The following is a 20,114-nucleotide window of genomic DNA, read 5'->3' as shown; positions in this document are numbered from 1 at the left end:
TGTTTTTATGCAGGGTCCCGTTACTTGGAAGTTGGATCATGGCAGGAGGCCGGGTCTAACTGAGTAACGGTTTGACTAGTTAATAATTGAGGTTATGTTGATTGAGTTGATGGCATGCTTGTTATTGCTTGAGAACCGTAGTAGCATGCTAATGGTTAGGTTGATTGGTTAGTTAGCGAATGCGGAATGCTTAGATGATATCGCTAAGTTTTGGATAGTTAGGTATTCTGGAATTAGTTTTATGCTAGATTCTGGAATATGATTGATTGTGTTAATTTGCGATCAATACTAAGAACCTTGTGTTATTTTTCCGGGTTTAGTATTAATCATATATTGGCCATATAGTATTTGTGTAACCCACAATGCTAGGCATGTTTGAGGTGGAATGTGTTGATTGTGTGATTAATACTAGGAACCTTGTGTTATTTTTACCGGGTTTAGTGTTAATCATATATTGGCTGATAGCATTTGTGTAACCCACAATGCTAGGCATATTGGGGTGAGTTAGTGTTTCTTCAGACCTCGTACCTGGCAGGTTCAAGAAAACCCCTTATTCGCTGGATCGGGAAGACTCAGATAAACGGGGTCATGGCCTATGGCTGAGTGATTACACAACGATGTAATGTGGCAGTGACCCGAAGGACTGTGGGCTGTCGCGCGGTGACCCGAAGGACAGTGGACCGCGGTCGGTTGAAAGTTCCTTCTTCTGGCCTTTGTGGTAGGGAGATAGGATATTGCCGATAGTGAAGGAGGAACCTAACGTCACCAGAGTCCAAGTTTGTTATATATATTATATCGTGTTTCGGGTTGTTAAACCCTGGTTTAAGTCGACTTTGAGTTTGGTGATGAGCTAGTAATTAGCATAATGCTAGTTATCTTGCTATCGTTTACCGCTGCGTATTTCTGATATTGCTTATGTGTATTGAATTGTGCTATTAGGTGAACCTCTCGCTTTAGATTGTTTGGTGTGGGATAGCTAGGGGTTGTATTTGTTAGTTGGGGATTGTAACTCGCTGAGTAATGCTAGATTACTCACTCCTCACTCGTTGTTGTTTTCAGGTAACCAGTAGCGAGCTTGTAGAGGTCGCGGGAGGCTAGGCTGGCTGGTGTAGATTTGCATCTTTTTGGTTAAAACGTTTCAGTATATACTTTCGCTTTCTTGGCATGCCACCACTTGTATAATATTTTGTGTGTTGCGAACCATGTATTATATGAAATAAATAAAGCGAATGTTTTGTGAAAATGTCTTGTTGTTACTGATATTAGCTTGTCCGAGCTAACTCAACGTCAGATGGGAGTATGGGTTGAGAAACCTTAGGCTTTGGTCTGTCGGGACGTGTTAGTGGACGGACTGGCCTAGTCACAAATTGCACTTTTTGTGACCTTGGTTGGATTGCCCGTTAACCCGTCTTGTAGCGCTTCTGAACTTTGGTAGACGGTTTGGCCGTCAGTCATGTTCTTGTTTGATTGTTGACCGGTGGTTCGACCTATGTCTAGAACGGTTTGGGGGTGTTACAACGGGTTCTGCCTCTGTACCAGCGAGTGCACCAATTACTCTGTCAAATCGAGTCCCTGGAGAGGCCGTACCGACGATGTCGTGGCTGCCAGTATCAGACACGGTCTTCACCTTTCTCCATGGGATCGGAACGATGGATCTTACGTAAAGACACTGGGGTATAACGTGTTTTATCTGAGTCAAATAACCGAGTTGCTAACAAAGTAAGCTCCTTTTTCTCATATTGACGTCTGTTGGGTTCAAAAAGATTCGAGAAGAAACTCAACAAAAATAACAGTTTCAAGGACAGTTAAGAAGAGCAAGTAGCCAAGTAGTAAATGATTCAAATAAATAACCTCTCGAGGATTTACCATAATTAGTGTTGTCAAATAATATAACCATGCCATGCCACTGTCCTTGTTACTTTTAAAAGCAAATAAAAGATCAGTTTTGGTTGAGTTTGTGGAATTGAGGAAATTAAGGAGGGGTTATTGGGAGTTAAATTTTGAAAGAATTTTAAAATTTAGAGATTTCATTGTTATTGGTTTATGAACTCTTAAAATCTTATTAGAATCTTTTGTTATTGGTTTGTGAATTTTTAAATTCTACGGAAATCCTATGTTATTCAAAAAGTTTAGTTTTTATTGACTTTGTAATTCTATTAAACTATTTTGTTATTGAGACACAAATTCTCTCTAGTTTTACTCATAACACTCAATTTTACAAATATCACATATAGTCATAGGATTCTCAAAATCTATGTAACAAAAACACAAATACACAAACACAACAAGATTTTCTTACATTTTTATTGTCAAGTCAAAAATAATTGTAAAACGAAAAAAAGAAATTATTAAAAATAACAATTTAAAAAAAATCTTTCATGAAATATAACTATTTGATATTAAAATAAAATCATGAGAAAATTCATAGGTTGATCTTAAAAACTTTTAAACAAAAATCAAACAAGACAAATCAAAATGTCAAAATATTAAAAAAACCAAAATTATTATTTAATTTTCAGATAGTTCTATTTTATGAAAGAATTTAAAAATAATAATAATACAAAGATAAGTTTGGAAAGAAAAGTATATATGAAAATCTATAATAATCAATGATAATTTATACAATACATTGGGTAAGAATTCATCAAATCTACTTAACTTTTAAAAATTTATTAACTCTTAAAATTTTCAAACTCCACACAAATTCTATTTCCAATAGGTCCCCCTAAGATATTAAAATGGGCAATTCTCCTAAATAGACAATTTTCAAATTTTGGTCACAAAATAGATCACAAGGAGGATAGTGACCAAAATATTTCATTTAATAGGTAAAAGGATCCTAATACCCTAGATATATAAAAAAATAAAAATAAAAATAAATAAATAAATAAAAATAAATAAATAAATAATTTTTTTTATAGTTTTAGATTATATGTTTTCTAATTCGAACCTTTTTATAAAAAAAACAATTTTGAATTTTTTTTTATTTTTTTTTTCAAATTTTCTTTTTGTAATTCGAAAATAATTTTTGAAACTATTTTTAAAATTTTTATTTTCAAATTTTTAATATTTATTTTTTATTTTATAAAATTTTAAACCCAAATCCCAAATCTCAACCCCTTAACTCTAAACCCTAAGGTTTGGATTAGTTAACCTTAGGGGTATAAATGTATATTTACCTCTTCGATAAAACATTTTGGTAATTTTGATTTTTAGAGTCTATATTTGTGACAAAAAACGTTTTTAGCGCTATCTTAGGTTATTTCTCTATTAAAATCTGTGTGTGTTTTTTTTTAGAAATTCCAACATCCTAAATCGGTTATGTTAATCTAGCAGATGTTTATAGTAACAGATGTTGAAAACTGTTATCTGCTTTGATAGTTCTTCCAGTTCACGAAGCTCAAATCCTAAAGCTGGTAAACTCAGATTCATCAAATCACTTTGCTACATTTCTGATACATGAACTCCCAAAGCAGTAATAATACCCGTGACAAAGAAAAAAACAAATAAATTGGTTTACAGAAAAGCATTTGATCTTCTTGCAGCGGACCTATGCAATTTTTTCGACAAAGCCTCCAAAACTTGCCACGTGGCATCTCCCTCTTGCGGAGGGACATTAAACAGAAGGGCCCGCTTAACAGACGGATCCTCAAGGTTCTTCTGTATGACGGACAAATTAGTTTCCGCCACGTGTTCCAAAATTTCTCCGAGTTTCCCAACGTCTCGCTCCGCGACCGTGAGAGAGATATCCGGCCAACGCACGGCAGAAGGGAACGGCAAACGGATACCGTCGGCGATAATAACGGGCACGCAACCAAGTGCAACCGACTCAACAAGTCTCGGACTCCACGGGGCCCACCCGAGAGGACATAAACAGAAAACAGAACGGGCAATTTCTGACTGGTAACCGGCAAATCTTTGTCGTTGGAGATAAAACCTCCGGTCACTGCCGTAACTCCTCCATATCTCCGTCCTTACACGCCTAGTAGAAGGTAAAAAAAATGTTACTCAGTATGGAGATAAATCAAAAATTATATTTTAGTATGGTTGTTGTTGTGTATTTTACTTGCTGTAAAAGCGTCCACTGATGTTTCTGGGATGAATCTCCATCTTGCCCCGGAAGAAAACCCTAATGTCTCGCTCCTTAGTTACCGGGATATTCTTTTGAGTCTTGTGCAAACTTACCGGCGAGATGTACGGTGGTATCACAACGTTCTCTACTTCTTGGCATGGATGCTTAAACGTAACACCAAAAGTTTGCAAAACTATAGAGTTCCTCAAAATCCTTGGTACCCCATCAGCAGTTGCTCTATCCTCCTTTAAAAGAAATGCAAACTAAATGTAAATAAATAAATCTATTTTTTTGAATATTATTATTAGGAGGTTTGGACCGAAGTCTGTAATCGTCTCGGGTCTGAAACCACAGCATCTAATATTAGTTTTGTCCCAAAAGCGATTCGAACTGGGGACCTCGAACTGGGGACCTCTGACATTTGAACTAACGTCCATGGTGTGGAAGCAACAGCCAAAGTCGTGTGTGGCGGTGAAGACGTGGTCAGAGCCACTGGTTCGGGTATTGAGCTGAGACGAGGTCGATTGCTTCCTTGATGAGTGATCTGGCGTGGCCTATCGCTGGAAAGCCGTTGACTGTGCTGAAATTACATGAGACATAAACAGGGACGAAGAAGAAATCTGCTTCGTGCGGATCTTTCGTCCGTACGTCTCCCTCGAGGCTCAGCAACGCCTTGTGAAGAGCCTCCTCGGCCGCGAAGAGATGGTTGCTGCATCTGTCGTTGGCTAACCAGTCTGTGTTGAACTTGGAAGGCAAGTCATAGACGTATATTTTCAAATTGTTGAATACATCTGAAGGAAAATAAATACAAAAAGTCAGTGTTACAGTCATTGTACGAAAGCTTTTTTGAATAAATTTAATATTATTTCAAAAAACATAAAATAATAAATAAAAAAAAATTTAAGATAGCTATTTTTAAGTTTTTGTCACAAAAATAATTCTTAAAGAAGAAAATGACCAAAATAAGTTTTTTTAAATGATAAAAATATATTTTTATCCTAGGGTTAACTAATCTAGACTTAGGGTTTAGAGTTAATGAGTGGGGTTTTGGGATATGGTTTCAAATTAAAAAAAAAATTAAAATTAAAATTTTCAAAATAAAAAAGGTATTTTGGTCATTTTTTTTTTATTGCTATTTTGTGACAAAAACTTAAAAAGTGATATTTGATAGAATTTCCCAATAATAAATACAAGAAAATATTGTCATGATAAGAAACCTTAGAGCAACTCCATTGGTTAGAGACTCTAATGGGTTCTAATGAATAAATTAATAGTTAATTTTGTGATTTGAAAAGTTAAGAACTCTTGTTAGTCTAATTAATTTTTTCATCCTCCAATAGAAGAACCTCATTGAGGTTCTTAAATTTTTTTTTTTTAAGTTGAATGATTTGAAAGAAAAAGATACATAAATATTTAAATAAAAATGACATAAAAACATATTAAAAATACAAAAACAAATCGTAAACGAGAAGAAGTCGATTAGTTGAAATCTTGATTTGTTCCAAATTTTTGCCATATATTCTCAACCAAATCAGGTTTCAGTTGGTGATCGATCAAGAATGTTATTTGCAAAAAGTTTACCAAAAGTATAAACATAGCGTTTACTAATCCCTCCTTTCACATTGTACTTCAGCTAATATTCATTTCATCGAAGAGTATGGAAACATCAATATGGCAACCTATTTGAAGCAAAACCATGTCAGAGATTTCCAAGAACAAGCTCTCAAACGAAACAAAAAGGAATCGAGAAAGCATCTGGACAGATCTCTTGTCAGATGGTGGATATGAATAACAAGTTAATAGCACGTTTCAATCTTTGCATACGGGAGTGACTATCACATTACATCACACCAACTGTAAAGAACGACAAAGAAACTTAAACTTATGCAATCACACACTATCATTCAAGTTCACACACATATGGGTTATTGCATCAACAAAAACAGTCAATAGGTATGCAAGAACCTGTCATATACGAGCAATATAGAGATCATAAACTCCCAATAAACAATCCAAAACATCAACAGAAACAACTCTAGCTATCACATCAGAAAACCAATAGAACGCGAAGAATTTTATGAACATCACTCTTCTTTTTCTTTGTTAAGCAAGCGAAGAGCAGTTCCTCGCAAAGTGACCTTCCTCGCCGCATGTGAAACACTTGCCACCACCGGCGCCACCGCCTCCTCTTCCTCTACGATCACAGTCACGTGCCAAATGACCAATGCCTCCACATTCATAACAAGCACCACCACCACCACCACCAGACTTTCTCTTGCTTGTGCAAACTCTAGCCATGTGTCCAACTCTGCCACATGTATAGCAAGTGTTTCCATTGCGAAATGACCTACATCACCACACGTGTAGCATCCCTCACCGCCATATCCACGGCCACCGTATCTGTTCCCACCGGAACCACCACGACAATCCTTCGCCATATGACCAACCTCTCTGCAATTGTAACACTCGACTCCGCCTCCACCGCCAGGAGCAATGACATCGACGGCCTTGGTCTTACCGTTGTTTCCAATCGCGATCGCGTACTCAACCGGCTCAACTTAGCTTTAACAGAATCATTAAGCTCTTGAAGAAACGCACAAGCAGACTTGGCCTTTGATTGACCAACACTCGCTTCATCCACTTCACACATAACAAAAAACAATCCACATAAGATACAATCAATTCCATAGAAGCTAATAACAAAAACCAGTGAGCAGGGAATATACCCATGAAATTGTTTCCAAGGTCTCCAAGCTCGACTTTGGATCCATCAACGACGGTGATGCTCCCAACTCCACCGAGGACGAGAGTCTTCAAGGCCTCGGAGCCAGTAGGGCCACAATTAAGCAAACAGATGCTCGATTCGATGTTCCCAAAACCCTTGATTACTTACGAAGAGCGATAGAATTATAAAGAGAGAAGGGCTGATGAACGAAAATCTCGTCTCCGCCATCATCGGGAGAGAAGATCGAATGAGAGAGAAGAAGCAGAGAGAGACAGTAAATGGGCTGTGCAATGAATCAATGACACGTAAGGGTTCCTTAGCATTTCTTAAATGGCCATATTAAGCACCGGTTCTTTGTTTTTCTTACCTTTTTCATTTATTTATTTTTCTCTTTTCTTTAAAACCTCTCCTTAAGAACCAGTGATGGAGGTGGTCTTAGTGACTTAGTCCCTCAAGAAAATATTAAGTAGCCCTTGAAACTTTTCTTTACCAAAAAGAAAACATGAAACCTTTTTTTTTTCTTTTTCTCTTTTTTTTGAAAACATGAAACCTTAAAAACATTAAGCCCGTTTTCAAAAAAAAGAAAAAAAAAACTTAAAAACATTAACTAAATTCATGTATACACATACCAGTTCTGATGTTTGGACGTTGTGGGGGAAAGATAAGTGTGTGATCATGGATTTTAGATTCAAACACGACATGAGAAGCGATAAACTTGGTTTTAGGGTTAGTTAGAAGAGTGTTTGGTCGGGACAAAGAAGAAGGGGACAAAGGAAGGTCTTCTTGATTATGATCGACTAAGAAGGAAACGAGAAAATAGAGAGTGAATGAAAAACAGAGGATCCATTTGAAGTAGTGTTTAAAACAGAGTCCTTTCTCTGTTCTTCTTTGTTTATGTGTTATCATGGTTCTTGGTTTTCTTGGATAAATTTTAAGGCTTCTTTTTGTTTGATTGAAATCATCTGATTGTTGGAATAAGTTAATAGGGTTTTAAGTTGGTGAAGAGGGGTTTTCGAAATTGGGTTTGGGAGATAAAGTGGAGATTAAGGAATGCTGTAAGGTGGAACAACAGAAGCTGGACAAAGTTTGATGAAAGCTATATAACTAATATTTTTTCTTTGCTGACTCTTAAGATATATACATAAAACATTTAAATTTCGAATAATTTCTTTTTTTTTGCCGACTATTTTGTAAAAATAACATTGAAGTTTCTCATAACTTTTTTATGAGCAAAAATGTCATCTAGAACTCTTTTTGTACAAAAAAATGATATTAGAGGACATCGAAATTTATAGCAGTTTATTTGATTTATTGGATTGTAGAAATAGTAAGTACAACTAAAATCAAGTCTTGCTTCGTATCAAATAAGTGTAAATAGAGAGACTGAACAGAAATTAACTGGCTAAATTTAAAACATCTCTCTAAGTTTTCGAATCCCACTAGCTTTTACAATATAGATTAAGTAGTGCAACCTTTGATTGGTTTTGTTTAAGCTAAATACTAAAGCTTATCCTTATCAGATTATGTTAGGTAGTATTCCCGTACACGGCATGGAATAATGGACCCAAATCGAATAGAGAACCAATGGGAAGCCACCAAATTTTGGTATTCTTTTATTTAAACGAATACATTTTCTTAAGAGATTTCTATTATATATCAAATAATTTTATTTTAATGTATGATACAGTGACAATTGTAAAATCGTATAACAATAGCTTTGTTATAAATCAATTGATGGATGTCCATAACCGGCCTGGTCCATAACCGGTCCGGTCCATAACCGGCCCGGTCCATAACCGGTCCGGTCCATAACCGGCCCGGTCCATAACCGGCCCGGTCCATAACCGGCCCGGTCCATAACCGGCCCGGTCCATAACCGGCCCGGTCCATACCCGGTCCATACATTTAGAGAGAGACGGCCCAACCCTAATGAAAGAGAGATGCGGCCAAGACCTTAAGAGAGAGAAAGAGGTAGCTTATGCTTTGGAGAAAAGGAAACTCTATTTCATTTTCCTTGTAATTGTTATCTTTTCATTATTATGTATTAGTAGTTTTCTTAATCCTTGTTGGTTTAGGTTTTTGGATATTTTCCTTTTCTGTGACTTGTAATCCTTATATAAAGGAACCCATGTTATGATTAATAAAATACAGAAACATTCAGCTCTAAATCTATTGTTTCACAACACGTTTTCAGCACGATATTCCCTAAACACCCTGAGCCTAAAAACCTAATCAAAAAACTCCTAAACCTAAAACCTAACCCGACGAACCCTAATCTGTTCTTGCAAGCGTTCCAGCTCGTGTCCATCCTATCAACCTCAGCCCTAAGGTGTTTCTGATACTAGACGAACACAGCCTCATTCCAGCTCGCGCGACTTCAACTCCAGCTCGTTCCAGCTCGCGTCCGTTCGAGGTTCTCTTGGTGGTCCGGTTTTCTACAATCTGCAAACAAAAGGTAACCCTAATTCTAAGAACATGAGAATTGAATTTGGATTGTTTGTAAAGATTGAAACCCTAAAAACTAATCTCTAAAAAAAAACCCTAGGATAATAGATCAAACCCTAAAAGAGTACATCGGAGCTTGAATAAGTCTGATCCCCTAAACCCTAAATCGAGATTGATCCATTGATCAATTAAAATCATAACCTTAAAGGTTTTGAATCTCAAATCAAATCTCTTTGATCAAAGATCAAAGTTTCGAAATCCCTAAAACCCTAAATTGGAAAATCGATTTTAATTTTGATTTGAAACTTAATTGTTTGTTTGATCACCTAGAAATATTGATTATGATTGTTTAAACCTGAATCTGAATTGCTTGACTTGGTTAAAATCCTAATGACCTTGTTTTATCACTTTGAAATCGAATTAGATTGTGGCCGTGTGGCCTTAATACATTCTAGGTTAAATTTTTCTAGATCATCATCCGTGACCGTGTGGCCTTGTTGCATCCATATCCGAACCTGATCACTACTGATTGATTGTAATTGAACTTAGATCTAATTCTAGGGATGACGTTGAATTGAACTAAATAGCCGTGCGGCTTGTTCTATTACTTGGCCGATTGGTTTGTTTGTTTGTTTTGATTGAATCATGAACTGATAGAAACCAACCACCTTAGGATTGCAATTACATGTAAAACTATATGCATTAACCCTAAATTGAATCTTGGCCGTGTGGCTTCTCTTTCTTGGCCGTGTGGCCTAAACATTCCGATGCATTGTTCATACTCGCGGCCTTGTGCCCTTGATAGATCACATTGTTTGCATCATGTGATTGAAAGTCGTGTGGCTTAATGCATCATAGCTTGGTCGTGTGGCCTAGAGAGACACCATATCTGAATGGTCGTGTGACCTTGCTTGCATATCTCATGAACCGATCTCTAGGATCGTTGTATCACATTACATGGCTGTGTGGCCTAAGCATCACATATAGACCTAGCATTCTCGACTTCTTTCGCACCATGATCGAGTAGTAAAGTGTTTTGGTCGAGAGACTTATGAAATCATATGCACTGATTATTTTGAATTGGTTGCATCCTAAATCATGAATTGATTGATAATATGGTTTCAGATGCCAAGATTTGAGCCTTTGGATTATGCCATTCTAAATCCCTCTAGAGAAAATTATCTAGAATGGGCAATGAACACTTCAGTTGTCCTGAAATCAAGAGGACTCGGTAGGAGTATCATTCAGGGTAATTATGCAACTTAAAGTGAAAAGTATAGGGCCATAACAATTATGCGTCATCATCTCACTGAGGATCTAAGAAATCAGTACCTAAATATTGAGAATCCTCGTGACCTTTGGACATAATTAAAATCCAGATACACAATGGTGTTATTACCAAAGGTCAGACATGAATGGATGAGTCTCAGATTCCAGGACTTTGAGTCTGTGGATGAATATCATTTTGCTTTGTCCAAAATCGTTTACAAACTGAGACTATGTGGTGAAGTGGTAACAAAGGAGGATTTACTGGAAAAGACCTTCCTCACAGCCAATCCAAGAGGTCTATTGTTACAACACATCTATAGAGAAAAAGGTTTCACCACCTATAATGATTTGTTCTCATGTCTAACTGAGCAGAGTAATCAGTTGCTAAAAAGAAATAGTGAGATGAGATATCCTGAAGCAAATAAGACTGATATGGATCAGGATGAATCCAAGGCAGTCGTGTCCAATGTAACTGATGGTGTGGCCGACATGTCTATTTACTAAAGAAAGATCTCGACATGCTAATTGTGTTTTAAGTCTTTGATTTGTGTTTTGCTTTAAACCTAATTGCCATTCACGATTTTATATATAATAATAGAATTGATTTGAGTTCATTATTATTATAACTTGCCTGATCTTACTTGATAATGTGAATGATTGATAAAGAAATCGCCTAAAAGGCATTATGGTACGGTATAGTAGCCTAGTAAGAAATCTATGGCTAAGGCATTGCCTAAAGGGCATTATATACACCAAAGAATGTATAAGCCATTGAGTTAATATGGTTTCCAAATAGAAACAATGGGCAAAAAGAAACAAGTTGCTTCAGATTTAAGAAAGAAAGAAAACGCCTAAGACCCTTTTAAGAAAGTGGTCAAAACTATACCTATGTAATCTACTGATCAAAACTATGCTACAGATCAGTATGATAAGAGGCAAGAGCCGTGGTGATCATACTGATATATCCCACGAAAATTATACACTTTATGGCAAGACCGGATTAGCCATCCTAGTCTAAACTTGATGCAAAGATTGATATTGAGAAGGCACAAAGAGTAATCCCATAAGATTTCACGTTGTGAAACATGTACACAAAGGGAAACTCATTAGGCTTTATTGTCCTAAGCATCACGAAATTATAGTACGTTCATGAGGAGGAGAGAGGATAAACCCGTGATACATGATCAATACTATAAATTCGTGAACCATGGTCTATGACCATGATATAAACGGCTTGGCCGTGCAGTCCATTACCTATAAGGATCAGACATCCATCCTAAAGCTTAGGGACATCATGGATTTACATGTATATAAAGTAAAAAATATATCAGGCCATATAAGTGAGCATAGATATTCCCATCTCAGATTGAATATGGGTCATAAACCAGACATACACCATCTTAAGAGACTTTGAATAAACCACCACAGACATATGTGCCGTCTAAGATGGAACCTCAGAAGAGGATTGAGAATATATGTTGGATAAGAGTATGACTTTCTCCCACGACTTCTAAGAGACCTTGAGCCAAATATGGGTGATCAGAAAGTGGCCAGGTACACGGATTGCATGATCAATGAATCCGACTATTCAACATTAAAAAGAGAAAGCTATAAGCTGGTAAAGAGTAAAGAATGATAAGAAACAGAATGGTATCAACCATCATTGTCTTGGCAAAGATCCTCGGATTAGAATTATAGACGTCCAAAGAAAAAAAAGATTATACATAGCTAGCTAATCGAGATGCCAGACACTGACCCGAAAAGAAAAGAAAAGAATACTAAGTCATAACCAGCTTAGCACCAAACGAAATCTTATGTCCTAAAAAGAGACACAGTCAAGTTGCTACAGAGTCTATACAAGATAGACCAAAGTGTTCCATAAGATAAGGAACCTCGGAAAGAAAAAGGTGCATAGAATACAAATCCGAGGTCATAAGGAAACCAGACCAGACATTGAGAAAAGGCTGCGCAGCTAAACATCTAAGGTACCAAACCATGTAATTTGGGACGCCAAGCTACTAGGTAACAAAGGTCCTGGATAATGAAATCTCAAATCGATTAGATCATGTCTGGAACACAATGAAACCATATATAAGTGTCGACACATAAAGATATATTCGTACATAAGAGAGTAGCACTTGAACATAAAGATATAAACGAGGATCAGAACCCACGAAAGAGTACTCATAAAGAATAAATATTAGATTGAAAAGATAAACGTGAGGTTTAAAGTATCTATAGAGAAAGATAGGCGTATTGGCCACATACATATATACGGAAACGTCATCTGATATAAACCAGTGAAATAGATGAGTCTTATGAGGGAAAAGAAACCATGAGATATGGTACATGATCACGAGGTCTAAAGGTGTTCATGTTTCCTACTAACAGCATTCGATCATAGCTTGTTACACAAGGATACTCACAGAGACCATGGAACAAATTATAAGGAGATAAACTCCTACGTGGTGGATCCTGCTACATAATTTCGAAATTGACAAAGGTCTGGTCATAAGAAAGAAATTAGATTGACATATAAAGATGTAGTAAGCAGCATATGGATCACTGGATAAAGGACAACATTGTTCCTAAGCTGTTCATGGACTGAAACAAAGCAGCTGCATATAGTATATAATACTAGTAAAGGAGTTCTATAAGAACAATCAAATTCAGTCCATATGTAAACTAATAAAGAAATTCGAATTCCTTGTGTTTATACTAAACCAACCTAAAGAGAGGTTAAAAGGTTTATACAGATCTGTGACACTAGCATGGACCGACTAGATTGTAGTACGGGCTAGTGGAAAAGAAAGATCAGCCCAAAGAAAGGTAATTCGGATTGCCTCAGCTTGCTACCTCGGATAGCATGTTCTCCGGATAGACCAATCCAACATCAGATCCCTTAGATAAGGATCCGGCATAGCAGAACAGTCTGCTGCTGTTGTGAGGCTGAGAGGAGACATTTAATCTATCCTTCTCGATCGGATACCAATAGGTTGCAGTCCATGATCGAAGTCCATGACCTAATATATATTCATTATGTGATATGATCAACATCAACAGAGGTCATGAGACGACATCAATATAAGGATAGGACTAAAATGAAAAACGAATATGGCATTGCCTAAGGCAATAGAGATCGATGACCACATGTGAGATTCATGAGTGTATTTGGCCACAGTGCCATAGTTAGATAAGATCGTAAAATTCATTACAACAATGATCATTGATCAAGTCATGATCTTGGACACTCATGAGACAAGTTATGAACATGTATAAAAGAAGTCTATGACTCAACATGGATCGATCAGATTAGTGCATAATCGATGGTAGTATAGAGAAAACTCATACAGTCAGTTACCTATCAATCAGCATTTTAACATCGTCATAGGCGGCTAATAGCCAAAGAGAGTATCCGTGAGGATGTTTTTGGTCGAGGACCATAGCCCTACATGTCTGACCAAAGTATAGAGTGGTCGACAGCAAAGGATCACTTCTTGACCATGTATACACGATGTCAGAAGACATGAGAAAAGACCGGAAAGATCAAAATGGTCCAATCACGGTTCAGTAATAAACTTGGCCGATTTGATTACTCCCTTCCTGCACGTCCAGGAAAGATCACGCATCAGATGCGTAGACTAAAGAACCTACACTGAGGTTCACATCAGGGGGAGCAGTACGTGTTGTACTTTTTTTCCTTCATCATGATTTTGTCCCAATGGGTTTTTCTGATAAGGTTTTAATGAGGCAACATTAAGCGTATTACAATCACTGAATGGTTATGGCATCCAAGAGGGAGTTTTATAAATCAATTGATGGATATCCATAACCGGCCCGGTCCATAACCGGTCCATACACTTAGAGGGAGAGAGATGGCCCAACCCTAGAGAGAGCGAGAGAGGCGGCCATGACCTTAAGAGAGAGAAAGAGGCGGCTTATGCTTTGGAGAAAAGGAAACTCTATTTCTTTTTCCTTGTAATTGTTATCTTTTCATTATTATGTATTAGTAGTTTTCCTAATCCTTGTTGGTTTATGTTTTTGGATACTTACTTTTTCTATGACTTGTAATCCTTATATAAAAGAACCCATGTTATGATTAATAAAATACAGAAACATTCAGCTCTAAATCTATTGTTTCACAACAAGATTTATTATATTTTGTAGATTTGCATTTTTCTTCAATTTTCTTACTGCCACCGAATCTCTACATTTTTTTAATGAAATTTCAAATTTATTGCTATTAGAAAAAAATAGGCATTTACAAGATGTATTAACTTGAACTAACTATCTTGATAAACTATGTGTTAGATTTAGGTTTTATTTTGGGCTTCCAACTTAAAACCAATTGGTTATTAGTGGATTGGCCCTAATCCTTTATATATTACTTAATGTCCCTTAGGATTCCCGATGTGGGATATATATTCCTAATACCCCTCCTCGAGATGATGACTCTTATCGGCCAGAAATCTCGGAACTTTAGGACATTTATACTCGGTCGAGCGAGTTTAACACAACCTTTATACCCGGTCAGAAGAGTTAATTTTAATTTTAATTAGGAGTTTAGGGTATTTAGGATCTGGGTTCTGATACCATGTTAGATTCAGGTTTAATTATGGGCTTCCAACTTAAAACCAGTTGGTGATTAGTGGATTGGCCCTAATCCTTTATATATTACTTAATGTCCCTTAGAATTCTCGATGTGGGATATATATCCCTAATACTATGAAAGAGGAAAAACAAAAACCTATGCCTGATGCAAATGATTAAAGGATCATATTGTAACTTCGAACCATCTCCTCATGAGTCCTTCAAACTTATTGTCATGCTTGTATCTCAGAGATAGGATTCTATTCCTCATAGTTTGTCAATCTGATGTGCCAGATTCTCCATCTGTGTCCAGTATTTCCCATGCCTCCACGCATTTCGCTCTTGCCAAATATGGTAAACCATCATTTGAAAAACTATTCTCATCAGCACTCCATCCAGTCTAGTATGATGATCCATCGTTATCCTCATTACAGTGCCCTGCCAATCCGGAGTGATGCGATTTCCTAACAGCCTTCATGTAACAGTAACCCAAACCATATAACTATAGGGGCATGCCATAAAGTGATGGTCCCTAGTTTCATCTTTCTCCCCGCAAAGTAAACATTCTTGTTATACACCCCGGCTCCTCGTACGGTCACCAGTTGACAGACGATTCTTGATTGCAAGCCATGTTATAAAAGAGAACCTTGGTACAGCCTGTGAAAACCAAATCACATTATACCATTCAACCTTCTCTTTCTGATTCTTATTTGCTCCCAAGTTTTAACTACCGAAAAAGAGGCATGATAATCATTCTCCGCATGCTTCCACAGAACTATATTTGGCTCCGAGTCACTTGGTTGTTCACTTATCCTCATGATAAGATCTTCAAATATACGGCTACGCCCTCCACCTAGTCTCCATCGATTATCATCAATAGCAGCGCTGACCTTTGCTTCCCGTAAGATGCCCAGATAGCGTGCGCCTTGCTCACCCGTGATATCGAGAACTTCCCAAATGACATCCAATTGTCAAACCAGAAGAATACCGACTCTCCATTTCGAACCTCATGTCGAAAAAACTGATAAGCAACACTTTTAAGCTTCAACAGTTTCCTCCAAATCCATGATCCCTGAAAATTCTCCTTCACATCCCAAAACGAACTATTCCTCAAAAGATATACATGAATCCAGGACTTCCATAAAGAGCGTCCTGTGAAGAGACACCATATCAGGCTTAGTGCAAAAACCCGAGTAGTGTCGCACAGTACCTAAACCTCCTTCTCCCTTAGGATAGCACAAATCTGTCTAAGCAACTTTAACTTTATGAGTTTGAGTGATGGAGCCTGACCAGAGGAAAGCACTGCAAAGGCTCTCAATTGTATCCAAACAACCTATGGGTAGTATAAAAGCGATTCTCTACATCATTACCAATAATCGATTAGCAAATTCCATAGGATAGACCAAAAAAAAATTTAAAGAAGAAAAAACATTTATATCCCTAAAATTAATTAATCTTAACTGATTAAGATTTATAATTAAAAATTCATCTTAGAAAATATGAATAATACTTTTAAATTTCAAGCAATACTATTTAGTACTTCATTTTAAAGTAAGAAATAAAGTACTACTAAAACAAAATAAAAAGGACAAATTTCCAGAATAGCACATTTCTAAATTATGTCACAAAAATAGCTCTCAAAAACTAAAACGACCAAAATAGCATTTTATCTTTTGAAAAATTTAAATTTTTTTTATTTTCAAAATTTGAAATCTTATCCCAAAACCCCACTTCCCCTAAAACCTAAACTCTAAACCCTAAACACTAAACCCTAAACTCTAAACCCTAAACCCTAAATCCTAAACCCTAAATCCTAAACCCCACCCCTTAACTATAAACCCTAAACCCTAAACCCCACCCCTGAACTCTAAACCCTAAACCCTAAAATCTAAACCCTAAACCCTAAAACCTAAACTCTAAACCCTAAACACTAAACCCTAAACTCTAAACCCTAAACTCTAAACCCTAAACCCTAAATCCTAAACCCTAAATCCTAAACCCCACCCCTTAACTATAAACCCTAAACCCTAAACTCCACCCCTAAATTCTAAACCCTAAACCCTAAAATCTAAACCCTAAACCCTAAACTCCATCCCTTAACTCTAAAACCTAATGTCTAAATTAATTTACCATTGAGGTATAAGTGTATATTTATCTCTTTTGATAAAACATTAAATGCTATTTTGGTCATTTTTATTCTTAGATACTATATTTGTGACAAAAAAAATTTTAGTGCTATCCTAATAATTTTCTCAAATTTAGAGATGATTATTAGAGGTGTTTTATCTGATTTTACATACTGTTCTAAAATAGTAGTTTAAGACAATCTCTAGCAACTTTTAGACATTGTTTACTAATAATAACTACTGTTTTGTCAGCCTCCACAATCCACATGTAACTAGAAAAGTGTCTAAAAAGAGATTTCATGTCAGCATAAACCGATTTATTTTCAGATAAATTCAACTTAAACCAATTTATCAACTATTTATCTGTTCTTAAATTTGGTAAACATATACTGAACATTGGTCCATCATCCTTTTCTAAATCTGGGTCTTGATATTTACTGTCCAAAGACAGAAAGAATTACTTTTCAACATCAGTTAATCTTCTTATCATTATCTTACTGACAAAATTAGAAAAGACAGATAATATGGTCAATCTTTATTACTATTTTCTTGGCGTCAATAAAATGGTGAAATCTTCCTCAAAAGTCTCCGACAATCAGCCCGCACTTCGATACACACATGTGTCTACAAGCTCTCCTATTCTCTTGTTCTACTTTATAGCCTCGGGACTCTTTCTGCACTTCAATCATTTCACCTCTCATTCTGGATCCGCCCAGTACCACTAAAGCCTATATCTATCAACCAAGATAGTCTTCAAAATACTCAAAATCTTTCCAAGATTCAAATCTACAGAGATCTTGATTCTATAGCCTCACTCTAGTTTTCAAAATGGGTAGCGAGATTCATTCATCCGGCGAGACCGTACGGTTCTTGATTCATTTTTTCAATGGAAGATGGTTCATGGTGTTTGCTTCGTTCCTCATCATGGCTTGCGCTGGAGCCACTTACCTCTTCGGGACTTACTCTAAAGATATCAAATCCACGCTCGGTTACGACCAGACAACGTTGAACCTGTTAGGTTTCTTTAAAGATCTCGGAGCTAACGTGGGAGTCATGTCCGGACTCATAGCCGAGGTCACGCCGACTTGGTTCGTCCTCGTCATCGGCTCCGCCATGAACTTCGTCGGCTACTTCATGATCTGGCTCACCGTAACGGGGAAAGTAGCGAAACCGAGAGTTTGGCAAATGTGTCTCTACATTTGCATAGGAGCAAACTCTCAGAACTTTGCAAACACAGGAGCTTTGGTTACTTGCGTCAAGAACTTCCCCGAGAGCAGAGGAGTCATGCTTGGTTTGCTTAAAGGTTACGTTGGGTTAAGCGGAGCGATATTTACGCAGCTTTACTTTGCTATTTACGGTAACGATTCCAAGTCTTTGATTCTGTTGATCGCGTGGCTACCCGCTGTGGTCTCCCTTGTGTTTGTGTATTCCATAAGAGAGAAGAAAGTTGTGAGGCAGAGGAATGAGATCAACGTGTTTTACAACTTCCTCTACATCTCAATCTTCTTGGCCTTGTTCCTCATGGCTATGAACATCGCTGAGAAGCAAGTTCATTTCACCAAGGCCGCTTACATCGCAAGCGCTACCATATGCTGCGTCTTGCTCTTTGTGCCTCTAACGGTTGCGGTTAAGCAAGAGATCGAAGTGTGGAACATGAAGAAGCTGGCTGAGGAGGAGCCTAGCGAGGTCAAGATTGAGAAACCCGAAAAGGACATTGATCATCTCAAGGAGGATGGAGAAAAGAAGGAGATGAAATCTTGTTTGTTGACGGTTTTCGATCCGCCGCCAAGAGGGGAAGACTACACAATACTACAAGCATTGTTAAGCCTCGACATGATCATCCTTTTTCTAGCGACTTTCTGCGGTTTAGGATCGAGCTTGACGGCCTTAGACAACCTAGGACAAATAGGTGAATCACTCGGTTATCCGAACCACGCGGTTAGCTCTTTTGTCTCTTTGGTCAGCATATGGAACTACTTCGGTCGAGTGTTCTCTGGTTTTGTCTCTGAATACTTGCTCGCCAAGCATAAACTACCCCGACCGCTCATGATGACACTAGTCCTCTTACTAAGCTGCGCGGGCCACCTTCTCATCGCCTTCCCGGTACCAGGCTCGGTATACATAGCGTCCATTCTAATGGGATTCTCTTTCGGCGCGCAGCTTCCTTTGCTCTTTGCCATCATCTCGGAACTATTCGGGCTCAAGTACTTCTCCACGTTGTTCAACTGCGGACAGCTTGCTAGCCCGCTTGGATCTTACATCTTGAACGTTCGCGTCACGGGAATGCTTTACGATAGAGAGGCCATGAAGCAGTTGACGGCTCGAGGGCTAACTCGAAAAGATGTGAAAGACTTGACTTGCTTAGGGAGCCAGTGTTATAAATTGCCGTTTGTGATTTTGGCTGCGGTGACGTTCTTTGGAGCGCTTGTGTCTTTGGGTCTAGCGATAAGGACGAGAAAGTTTTACAAAGGTGATATTTACAAGAAATTTAGGGACAGTCATGAGTCCGACGAGTCTGCAATGGTGTCTGACTCGAGAAAGTCTTGATGAGGCAAAAAAAAAAAAAGAAAAAGCCGTTGAATTTATTTGGATAATCATTATCAGACAAATTGATTTATGTCTGCTTAATAATAGATGAATAAATTTTTTTATCACTACAAGAAAACATGGGGATTCTGATGGCCGAAATCGTCAGAAATTCGTCGGAATGGACCGATTCCGACGAACCTGTCCGTCGGTATCGTTTTGTCGGAAAAAAAAAATTCGTCGGAATTTCGTCAGAACTTCCGACGACTTTCTGACGAATACCGAGAAACATCATTCTGACTAAGTTCCGACGATATTACGATGCGGACACACGAGACCAGAGTTCATCGGAAAAACTAAG

The 20,114-nt window shown here is 37.5% G+C and overlaps 1 protein-coding gene and 1 pseudogene across 1 annotated transcript; one reads left to right on the top strand and one right to left on the bottom strand.

Annotated features, from left to right (window-relative positions):
* Positions 1–3,472: 3,472 nt before the first annotated feature.
* On the bottom strand, positions 3,473–8,121 carry LOC106391267 (annotated as a pseudogene).
* A 9,492-nt stretch (positions 8,122–17,613) lies between these two features.
* Positions 17,614–19,887, top strand: LOC106391421 (protein NUCLEAR FUSION DEFECTIVE 4). Its single transcript, XM_013832058.3, has one exon. It carries the CDS (start codon positions 18,056–18,058, stop codon positions 19,772–19,774), a length of 1,719 nt encoding a protein of 572 aa, XP_013687512.1. The 5' UTR covers positions 17,614–18,055; the 3' UTR covers positions 19,775–19,887.
* Positions 19,888–20,114: the final 227 nt, after the last annotated feature.

Source organism: Brassica napus, chromosome C4 (genome assembly GCF_020379485.1).
Source record: "Brassica napus cultivar Da-Ae chromosome C4, Da-Ae, whole genome shotgun sequence".
Lineage (NCBI taxonomy): Eukaryota > Viridiplantae > Streptophyta > Magnoliopsida > Brassicales > Brassicaceae > Brassica > Brassica napus.
Note: the sequence above shows the minus strand (reverse complement) of the source record. Positions and strands in the feature narration are given on the sequence as shown.

What these genes read in the sequence shown, in the direction of transcription:
- LOC106391421 (XM_013832058.3), top strand. Translation starts at nt 18,056, where the DNA reads ATGGGTAGCGAGATTCATTCATCCGGCGAGACCGTACGGTTCTTGATT.